The sequence below is a fragment of the Hippocampus comes genome, unplaced genomic scaffold (assembly GCF_001891065.2).
Source record: "Hippocampus comes isolate QL1 unplaced genomic scaffold, H_comes_QL1_v1.1 scaffold22, whole genome shotgun sequence".
NCBI classification, from domain to species: Eukaryota; Metazoa; Chordata; class Actinopteri; order Syngnathiformes; family Syngnathidae; genus Hippocampus; species Hippocampus comes.
This window is the reverse complement of record NW_017806175.1, coordinates 1,016,822-1,028,273: the sequence shown is the minus strand read 5'-3', so window position 1 is coordinate 1,028,273 and position 11,452 is coordinate 1,016,822. Positions and strand designations below refer to the sequence as shown.

Below are 11,452 nucleotides of genomic sequence, written 5' to 3'. Positions count from 1 at the left end.
GGGGGGGGGGTTCCACTTAATTCTGTCAAGATACGTGACGCAAGTGGCCAACATGCACATTTTAATTTACGATTACATCTATTCAGAGAGAGGTGTCGCGTGTTTCACCCCATGTGAGTGTTGTGGGCGGGCAGCAGGTGGTTTGTCTTCATTATTTATTTTTCTTTCTTCCCAGCTGACGGATCCTTAACCTCGCCTCCTCTCACGCAGAGTTCCCCGGTGCTGCTCCCTGCCGGAGGCTTCACCAGCCGCTGCAAAAACGTGATGGTATGCTAACGTGGAGTGTGTGGGCAACACCACTTCATTATCAGCTTTCTCGACGTAGAGAGAAGGCGTCCACTCCGTGGACAGAGAGGAGCTTCTTCCTTTCAGGTGCGTGTAACTTTTTTGAAAATTGACACACGAGAGCTTCTTTCGGAAATGAAAGTTTTCATCTTTGCTTCGCAGCTTCTTCAAGGAAGGACCACGCTGAAGACCTTCACTGCCAGACCCATGACCGCCTGCACCACGAGGGTATCTATCCACCCATTTATTCAAGCTAAGTACTGTATCTATACAGTATATACTGTATGGCTGGCTGACTACAACAGAGTGTATCTAGCTCGCCATACGTCCATATTCATATCTGTCTGCTTGACTACAGTACAAGCAAATGTATTTTTGTCCAACCAACCGTTCGTCAATTCATCAGCCTATAACCATAAGCCAACCAGAATGCAATCAATCTGTCCATCCATCCACCCAGCCACCCATCCATCCATCCATCCATCCATCCATCCATCCATCCATCCATCCTATAAATGGAACGTTCTAAATTGTCCCGAGATGTGGTTGTCAGTGTGAATAGTTGTTTGTCTGGGTATGTCCTGCGATTGGCTGGCAACCAGTTCAGGGTGTACCCCGCCTATTGCCCGCCTATTGCTCCAGCAACCCCCGCCTCCCCCCCAGTGACCCTCAGTGAGGTTAAGCAGCTCAAATAATGGTTGGATGCTTATTATCTTTTGAACCTCGGTGAACAAAGTTGGCCAATTTCATTCTGTAATTCTACTATTAGATTCACTTCCTGTCATGTCAAGGAGATATTGAGAACAGAACAGAAAGGATAGAAGTGGATCATTGGCCTTTTGTAGACTTGAACTTGCACTCTAATTAGCGTGTGGTCAGTGTGTGTGTGTGTGTGTGTGTGTGTGTGTGTGTGTGTGTGTGTGTGTGTGTGTGTGTGTGTGTGTGTGTGTGTGTGGACGGAGGTATAAAAAGGTCAGAACATGTGAGAGGCTTTTTATGTCTTTCTGCTCATGAGGGCAGAACAGCACAGCACTCTCCATCATTGGATGCCTCACCTCTGGACACACACACACACACACACACACACACACACACACACACACACACACACACACACACACACGCACGCGCGCTGGAGTCAGGGTCACACCTAGATGGGACTGTTTCAACACGCTAAATCATGAGCGGTGAGTTTTGACTTTTCAGTCTATGAGGAGATGTATGTTTTTCACTGGTAAAAATGCTAACACAGCAAGCCAGCTAATTACAAGCTAAGTGAAAGTAAGCTAAGTAAGTGGATATGTTGTAGGCAAAAATGTGCGACAGAAGCTTGGCATCCTAGAATGTTTTGACAAGGTGGTCCAAATTAATTTTCTCTCGAGGTGTGAAATGCTGCACATTCTCCTTCTCGCAGCAGAAGCAGCAGTATTGCAGGATACAATTTCAGAGGAAGATTTTGATCATGTGATTACACTGTGATTGAGCTGTAGATATTTGCTATTTCATTCATGTTTTCTTTGGTGTTTTATTTGTATCTATTTATATTCCGACACAAGTTACAACTACATGTTGGAGAGATGCTAGTCTGATGAGAGAGAGAAAGAGAGCGAGAGAGAAAATAATGACACATTTCAATAAAAATCTATGCCTAAATGAACTTGAGCTAAACATTTATCTCGTTACAGTAACAGTCACTTTATCAGCACAAGTTGGGAACCGAAACAGTAGTTATTCTGATTTATGACACAAATGCTAAAAGTTGCCTGTCAAAAAAAAAGAAGCAGGACGTACGGTGGCTTTTAAGGGTCTAAAAAAGTTTTATCGCGGTGACATTAAAATCTCATATACGATAGATCTCATACCGTTGGGGGTAATAAATGAAGATATAGAAGAGGAGGCTGCAACAAAAGGTACAAGGAAAACTGATATCGACTCCGCCTGGTCTTTAGTTGACCATATAAGTTTGTTTGTTGAGGCCGATTGACAGGAAACGTTGTAACCTACTTAGATAAGACGGCTTGAAATCAACCGCCACGCGCGCACCCGCCGCCGCTTTGTATTACTCCACACAACGCAAAACGGTAAGGCTATGGAAATGTCTCATACTTTCTTTGACATCCTTTTTTTTGATGTTGTACAAAGTTCTTTCTATTGATCGAAATGTTTGCTGGGTTAAAAAAAATAAATAAAAAAATAAACTGTAGTTACATCATCTCTAAGATGTTTTTAATGCATTTATTTCCACTTTTTGGTCAAGAGATTTTATCAATCATTCAAAATTGTGACTTTACGAAAAAATATTAATGACATTGTCCGAAGGGGATTTATTTAACAATGTTTACTATTGTGGTCATAGATGACAGTGAGAGCAAGCTGTTACTAATGTCTTGCCCCTTCCGTTATGTATTTCAGTACAATACTCAAAATATCAGAAACAACTCCCGGTGTAGTGCAATATCAACAACAATGACGGTAATAAACATATGAATAAATCCTTGACAAAATAGAGAATACAAATTTGCCCCCCCCCCATGAGATTGGCATTGTTTTGGTGTTTTATGTTGTTGTTTACTATTTTTATGTGATCGATTCATCGCTTTAACTTGTCTTTGTCTGTCAGATTTTATTCCGTTTGCCGTACAGCACTTTGAAAGCAGCAATGGTTGTTTTTAAACTACTCTATAAATAAAGTTCGTTTTTGTAAAATAGGAATTGTTGACACAGCTCTGGGTGTCATAAACTTGTCTGGGTGTGAAGTGCAGATTGAGTGCAAACAGTGGATATCAAAAGTCTACACACCCCCGGTCCAAATGCCATGTTTGAGATTTAAAAAAAAAAAAATCACCATTATTGTAACCAATAACGTGTCTCATTTGGATTAAAAAAAAAAAGAGGGGACATAAAAATAAACAATTGAAGTCATGTGAATAATGTATTTGCACAAATGTTATGCACCCACTTTTCACTGGGATGTGGATGCATTCAGATTTACTGATTTTTAAATGTTCATGTTGGCTTTTCCTGTCATTGTTTTGATAGTCTGAACATGATTGGTTGTACACAGCACCATCCCAGTTATAAAAGTGTGTGCACAGTTGTGCAATCACATTATCAGTTACTTCACCTCTTGAAAAAAAAGAATTGCAATTGAGTTCTACAAATAAAAGGTCACCTTCATGCTGGCAAAGGTGTGATGTTTAATTTCCCGCTCAATCATATCCTCTTTATCCAGTTTCACACGAGACCTGCCTCCTGGACCAGGTTCTAGAGCTGATTATGAGCGAGAAGCCCCCGCCGACCAGCATTAGTCTTTTCCTGAACGAGGACGCGGACAAAGCCGCCGCGCCCGAGCCATCAGACTTGAAAAGACGAATTTGTGCGGCCATGGAGAGGAGAGCGAGCATCATGAAGGAGAAAATAAGCTCCGTCAGCAAGGAGAGCATCAAAGACTTCCTTAAAAGAAATCTTTTTGTTTTATTCACCGTTGCTGCTGTGGCTCTGGGTAAGTGTGCTTGTCTTATTTTATCTTAATTACTGTACATAAGTCGATTTTTTTTTTTTTAGGTACTCTCCTTGACTTTTTTTTTTCCTGACAACTTTTTACTTTGACTTCCTGCATTTCAAAACAAATCCACACTGTCCACTCCTTACTTTGTGAAAATAGGTCTTCTTTATAACCTTTGCAGATGCCGACAGGGTGAGTCATTTATTCTTTTATGTGCTGTGTAACTTTGTCGGTGTGCCGCTCTCTTCAGGCATCGTCTTGGGCTTCGCTCTGCGCTCCCATAACTTGTCCTTGAGAGAGATCAAGTACTTTTCCTTTCCTGGGGAGCTGCTGATGAGGATGCTCAAGATGCTGGTGCTGCCTCTGATCATCTCCAGCCTCGTCACAGGTGCATTTTGAAAACTCTCATGACAGGTTGAAACATTCCCCAAGTGCCTTCATGCTGATTGAGTGTCGATCAGGTAGCATTCCCCAACCTTTTTTGTGGCAAGGACAGGTTCATGTAAAGTGATATTTTGGCGTTCAAAAAATATAAATATGATGTGAACTAAAGCGTAAATTATCAACGGGTGTGAATGTGAGTTTGTGTGGTTGTTTATCTATATGTGGTTGGCGAATGACTGGCGACTATTTCAGGGTGTACTCTGCCTCTCGCGCAATTTCTGCTCCGATACGCTCCAGCTCACCCGTGAACCTATTGAGGACAAGCGATTAAAAAAAAGATGAATGGATGGATGATTGCAATTGATGACTTATAAAGCCTCTTTAATTGGACTTTTTTTGGTGAATCGAGTCCTTTCCATTATTTAAAATATGGTGCGGCGTCCCGGTGGTCCTGTGGTTAGCATGTCAACCTCACAGTGCAGAGGTGAAGGGTTCGATTCTGGCTCCGGCCTTCCTGTGTGGAGTTTGCATGTTCTCCCCGGGCCTGCGTGGGTTTTCTCCGGTTTCCTCCCACATTCCAAAAACATGCATGGCAGGCTGATTGAACACTCTAAATTGTCCCTAGGTGTGAGTGTGAGCTCGGATGGTTGTTTGTCTCTGTGTGCCCTGCGATTGGCTGGCAACTGGTTCAGGGTGTCCCTCACCTACTGCCCGAAGACAGCTGCGATAGGCTCCAGAACCCCTGCGACCCTTGTGAGGATCAAGCGGATCGGAAAATGGATGGATGAAAAATATGGTGCGGTCTAGTACATGAATGGGCAACTTAAATGCCTTTTTTTCTGGGATTTTCCCCTCCCATTTACCTCCTGTATTTTGTGGAAAATTAAATGCACTTATTATCAAACCAGAAATGCAAATGCATGACTAATTACAACACACCAATGTTAACACTTTGGAGTACTTACAGGTCGATTTAATGTTTTATGTGTCATGCTAAATTCAGTCTATACGGGAGCATATTTAACAGTAGTAATATACTCTGTTGCAGGAATGTCCTCCTTGGACAGCAAAGCGACCGGTAAAATGGGCGTGCGTGCTGTGGTCTACTATATGGTGACCACCCTGATCGCTGTCTTCATCGGCATCGTCACTGTGATTATCATCAAGCCCGGTAAAGGCAGCAGGGACAGCCCTGTAGCCAAGAGCAGAAATGTGGAAATGATCCAGGCTACAGATGCCTTTTTGGACCTCATCAGGTAATCCAGCATCATTCTCTCATGTTCATAGAATCATCTCTTATAGTTCAAGTCGATTATACAGTACAGTGGCGTCCTGAGATACAAGTGACTCAATTTGTGAGATTTTCGAGGGACAAGCTGTTGTTGGGCCATTTTTTTTACTCTGACTTGTGAGACAAATTACAAAACAAACTAAACGAAACGATGCGAAACGTCATCATCGGGCTACGATTATCATCAGCGGTCCAGTGTTAGAGCGGGAACGATGTTTGAAAGCAAACAGTTGAGTAACACGTGTAGGCGAATAATATAAAAATACTCACGGGCATATGTTATTTATCCTATGCAAACAATGACCTAATATTACTGCAGCTTACTGAGGCGATGAGATGCTCCCATTAGGCCATATGGCTGTGTTATACTGCCCCCAGATGGCCAAAGTGCACACACCAAAACGAGCAACACAACTTCTATTGAATTGAAACAAAAATGATGGCAAAAACGTTTTTATTCTTTCCATTCTATCTAATTGTGTCATTGCTGTATGTTTTTATTAAGTACAATATTACAGAGTGCCATTTCTCCCTCTCTCTCTCTCTCTCTCTCTCTCTATATATATATATATATATATACAGTATATATGCAGCTGTTAAGTCAGTATACATTTTCATGAATATCGTTTGTGTTTTCCCCTTGCAAATTTATTCGGTGTTATACCACAGAGAAATGTATCGCAAAAAAAAAAAAAAAATCATTCGTTCCATTTCTTCACAGGAACATGTTTCCACCCAATCTTGTCGAAGCTTGTTTCAAGCAGGTAAGAGGGTACTGTACTTCTGAATTCAAATGAGATGAACTTGAAATTTTTTTCTGAACAAACCTTTCTGTACAAGCTCACTTCCATTGAAGTTGGGACGTTGTGTTAAACACAAGTAAAAACAGAAGACAATGATTTGCAAATCACGTTCAACCTATATTTCATTGAATCCCGCCTTAAAACAATAAAAACAGGAGATTTATAGTCAGCATTGCTCGGTTGTCACGTTTCAGTACAAAACCATGTACAAGAGGATTGTGCAAACGAGGAACGTGACGGAGAACCTGAACCTCACTGACAATGCGATCAATACGACGGACGCCAACGTGAACCTCAGCAGGGTGCTCCACACCATCCAGGTGAGTGAGCCCATGCGACCCCGCCCAACATGCCCACTGCATAACCCTGACAGTGATATCCTCCACCATACACACACAGGAGACATTGGAGGAGACGGTACCCATGTCGGGCTCTTCTGATGGTGTCAACGCTCTGGGTCTGGTCTTCTTCTCCATGTGCTTCGGTCTGGTCATCGGCAACATGAAGCTGAAGGGTCAGGCCCTCAGGGACTTCTTTGACTGCCTCAATGAAGCCATCATGAGGCTGGTGGCCATTATCATTTGGTCAGCGCACACACACACACACACACACACACACACACACGAAGTGGAGCACCTCATCCACTTTGTACTTATGTATGTCTGGCAGGTATGCCCCGGTGGGCATCCTCTTCCTGATAGCGGGCAAGATTGTAGAGATGAAGGATTTGGCAGAGATGGGTGGCCAGCTTGCGATGTACACCATGTCGGTCATCGTGGGCCTCCTCATCCACGGGCTCTTCGTGCTGCCGCTGCTCTACTTCCTGGTGACCAGGAAGAACCCTTACAGCTTCATCGGCGGTCTGCTGCAGGCGCTCATCACCGCTCTGGGAACCTCTTCCAGGTGACTCGCGATCAAATGTTCCGTAATTTTGGGCGCACTTGCACAGTCCAATTCGATCCAATACAGAAATGTCAGAAAAATCTGCCTCTATGAAGACGAACAATTTTTGATACACCCACAACACTGGAAGAGTTTGACATAAAGCACTTTACATAGTGAGGTAAATAGCACTGATGTCGCCTTTCAATACTGTCGTGGTTGTAGTTTGCTGTCCTGGAGATGTGTATTAGATCATAGTAACTTGTTTATCGTCTCACATAGGCAACAGTTAAATAAGATTGCATCATACACCAAACGTTCAATAAAGGGAACTGAAGTTGTGGTTCCATCTTCCACCTTTTCATTTGACAGCTCTGCTACTCTGCCTATCACTTTTCGCTGCCTGGAGGAAAACAACCGTGTGGACAAACGGGTGACCCGCTTTGTTCTCCCCGTGGGCGCCACCATCAACATGGACGGCACCGCCCTCTACGAGGCCGTGGCGGCCATTTTTATCGCCCAAGTCAATGACATGGACCTGAACTTTGGCCAGATTCTCACAATCAGGTAACATTTACAAAGACCTCCAGTACAGAATGAAAAGTGACTTTTTAATAGCTTGTATGCACAAATTTGTTTCTGCCTAACCGTCAAGTGTGGAGTTATACAACCAAATTATTTACTTGTGAGCTTCCTATAACGCCAATAGATGTTTTTCACAAAAAACTGACACCCCCGCACACCCCCAAAAATATTTTTTTAATTTTGAAAAAAATCCACAAATAAATGAATATGCAGGTGCTGAACCGCAAGTACACGGGTCTCCAATGTGATGTCATTTTCTCTCACTAACCCCAACGGAATGACAGCAACCCTGAAACAAACATGTCTCCGCTCCTTCTGTATCCCCCCCGCCCCGCCACCCACTCAGTATCACGGCAACCGCTGCCAGCATCGGAGCAGCAGGCATCCCTCAAGCTGGCCTTGTTACCATGGTGATTGTATTGACATCGGTGGGACTGCCCACAGAGGACATAACACTCATCATCGCCGTGGATTGGTTCCTGTGAGTTGCCCGCTAAATGTCACCATGATGGGTGATTGGTCGGGCTTTTCTGCTTAAATGTCATTGTGATTCCCCATGAGGTGTCACCATGAAACATTTATTTTCAGAGACACATCTCGTGGTAAATTTCTGTCACTGTGCTGATACTGTGTGTGTGTTCATCACCCCAGGGACCGGTTGCGTACCACCACCAATGTGCTGGGTGACTCCCTCGGGGCGGGCATCTTGGAACACCTCTCTCGTGACGAATTGCAGAATCGGGACGAAGAGGTGCGCAACTCCGTCATCGAGGAAAACGAGAAGCCTTACCATCTTATCTGCCAGGACAATGACATCATGCGCAACCACAACAGCGACACCACAATGTGACCACTGAAAGCTGGCACCCGGCAATGTCTAAATAATGAATAATTATGTAGGCTGCATATCATTCCAATTACTCATCCATCGGCAATTTGCTAAACGGCAGAAACAATAAGTCATCTTTGTGACGCACTACACATCTGAAATCGAACTTTAACTACCTGACTAGCAGGTGCAGCACCCAGGGATTCTTGCGGGGGTGTCACATAAGACATGTTTGTGAATCTAGTCTTCGCTAGGCATAAATAAGCTTCTTGTTTTGGTATCTTGGGGGCAGAGTGCTGCGCTGCCCCACAGAGAAGAGAAAGGACAGAGCAAAGCGGTAGGGTCAAAGGCTCACGCAAAAGCATACACACGCAAAATATGTATTAGGAGGAAGGCTACACTGAAAAGATAAAAAATAGTCAAATTAGGTCAGAAGCTTCGAAAAATGATGTCACTTGTAATACGAAAAAGTTCCGTAAAAAAGGTGCAATATTACAACACAGAAAATTGCAATAAAAATAGTCAAATTGTTGTGGATGTGCGAAAAAAAAAATTATGAGCCTCATAAAGTATTACAGTGTAACTTAACAAGGATACATTTGTAATCATAATTTGTTTTGACGTATTACATTTTTACTCTGACAAAAATACGGCTTTATTCTCCCAATTGTATCAATTTTCCAATTGAATCTGTAAGAAACCAGCATTCTCCACAATTTCAGATACACACTTCTGTCCTTTTACTCCCGAGTATTTTCTTTTCGTTGATTTATGTTCCGCACGAAGGGAAACACACGAGCTTTTTTGTTGTTGTGTAAAATTCGCAAATGGTCACTAGCTCCGCTGCATTGTTATTATTTCTCCAGGTATTCAGTTTTGCGGAACCTCCAAAGTGGAGCACAGTCCTTTGTGTGATGCTGATGAACTTCCAAATCATTCGAATTCCAAAACAATGTGCCCACTTAAGCGATGATGTAAATAGAAAAAAAAACATTTCTTACCTCTGCAGTCAACCAAGGTTGGACTCCAAATTGTACCGATTATGGTTCATTCCACATTGGAGGTTCCACTGTCTGTCATGAATCATCAAGACTACCTCTAATAGAACTTGGACACAGTGATTGTGCATATTGTATCTCTCCTTTTCTGATGTTAAGTTTGCTTACATGCTGTAAATGTATAAAAGTGAACGCGCTTGACTGTTAAACACTGGACTTTGCTACATATCGTTTTAAGTTCTAGTGACTTACCAAGGTGTGTCCGCTTAATGCCTTCTTGTGAATCTGAATATTTTTTGCTCTACTACTTTTTAAGACTGTACTGCTGTGAACTCGTTTAAATTAAATACACGCAGGTATGAAGTTTTTCAAGAAGCACATTATTTTAATGTTATTTTATGAGCTTGTGTTCATGTATTAATTTGATGGGGAAAGGATGTAGTAATATTTGTCATTGTGAAGAGGTACTCCAGTGTAGAGAGCTGAATGTGCAGTAGTTTCATGCTTTATTTGTGTGATGAACGCTTCACACGTGAATGGAACAATTCAGAAAAGTATGGTGATGTGGGCTTTAGTTTGAAAACGTTTAATGTAATTTAAGTGACAGTGGTGTTTCAGGAATTGATGGCACAATGTGGTGAAATAAATGGCTCAGGAATTAAAAGTTGGTCATCATCGTGGTGTTTGTGGCTACCCCTGGTGGAGGAAATTCTCCCGTCTTGGGTGAAAGTTTTTGATATGAAATGGATTCATTAGAATTAATTCATAATTGACATCTTACAGGTATGTTTGCACTTTGTGTTTCTTTGTTCTACTTCTGGTTACGTGATAGCTTGCTAACTGCGCTATGTTGAATTGAGCGTCATGTATTTCTACAGAATGATTGTAAACACCGTTTAGAGCATTGTTAAATAACAACACTAATATGAATTAGGTAGGCCTATGTGTGTTATTTGCCACTGAATGATTCTTTTAAAAAATGGTCATTCAATGAGCCACATTCAGGAAGCGTGCATTTTGAATAGCGGAGCAATCGCCCTTTTCCGTGTTCCACTGTGTTCACGTTTTTCATCTTATCACTTTAAAACTCTTAACATTGATGTCGAAGAGGTGTCTTGGTTTTAATCACGTCTTTGAAATTTCTCCAAAGGCTCTGTCAATATTTCCCCAATTTGTAGTTGACAAACCCCTTTAAAAAAATTGTAATTGAGTAGGGCCATTCTTGAAATCCAAATGGCCAGTTTATATATTTTAAATAAATTGTTTGACCTAAAGGCACATTTTTTTAATTCTTACAATTAGTCAGGTCCGTTGAGATATTACTCTTACCTGGTGTGATGGCTCATAGTTTCTGTGGCTTCCAATGATATTTTATTGAAATTTATCAACTACAAATGCCTCCTGGATGTGACATAGCTGTTCTTTGAAATGAATATCTACAACTCACAGTGTTTGTCCATTTTTGTGTTGGTTTTTTTTTCCTATGCATTTTCTATTGAAAACTTCAATTTAATATTCACTGTAGTTTCACATCATGGTGATTTTTGTTTTGATGAGATGTATCTGTTTTGCGTGGTGACTGATATTGCTTAACTTATAAATTAGAAACAATTGAAATCTCATATATTGTCTGTTTCTGTGTTTAACAAACTTTCCAATGATTGATGTCTTGTGAGAATAAAGACAAATAAAGTTATGGAAATTTGTACCTCGGATTCTACAAAAAAAAATGGTCACACCTGATGTCATTTAAATCGTTTTTTTTTTTTTTTAAATTTCACACACGTACCTCACTTAATTCAGGAAGTTGGCACAGATATCTTGGGACTCATTCATTTCTATGGGTAAGTACCAAAGCTAGCAAGATATCATAGCTATGTTAAAACCTTG

The 11,452-nt window shown here is 41.7% G+C and overlaps 1 protein-coding gene across 4 annotated transcripts; it reads left to right on the top strand.

Annotated features, from left to right (window-relative positions):
- The first annotated feature begins 16 nt into the window (after window positions 1-16).
- slc1a6 (solute carrier family 1 member 6) lies at window positions 17-11,270 on the top strand. Of its 4 annotated transcripts, XM_019897062.1 has the most exons (13): window positions 17-137; window positions 211-372; window positions 448-513; window positions 3,518-3,787; window positions 4,041-4,178; window positions 5,223-5,430; window positions 6,187-6,229; window positions 6,463-6,588; window positions 6,668-6,852; window positions 6,938-7,171; window positions 7,523-7,717; window positions 8,082-8,216; window positions 8,387-11,270. In XM_019897062.1, exons 1-13 carry the CDS (start codon window positions 53-55, stop codon window positions 8,583-8,585), a joined length of 2,046 nt encoding a protein of 681 aa, XP_019752621.1. In that variant the 5' UTR covers window positions 17-52; the 3' UTR covers window positions 8,586-11,270. The 4 variants fall into 4 exon arrangements, with proteins under 4 accessions (XP_019752621.1, XP_019752623.1, XP_019752622.1 ...); XM_019897064.1 differs by lacking the exon at window positions 17-137 and having other exon boundaries at window positions 294-372; window positions 458-513; window positions 8,387-10,240; XM_019897063.1 differs by lacking the exons at window positions 17-137; window positions 211-372; window positions 448-513 and adding an exon at window positions 1,388-1,472 and having other exon boundaries at window positions 8,387-10,240.
- Window positions 11,271-11,452: the final 182 nt, after the last annotated feature.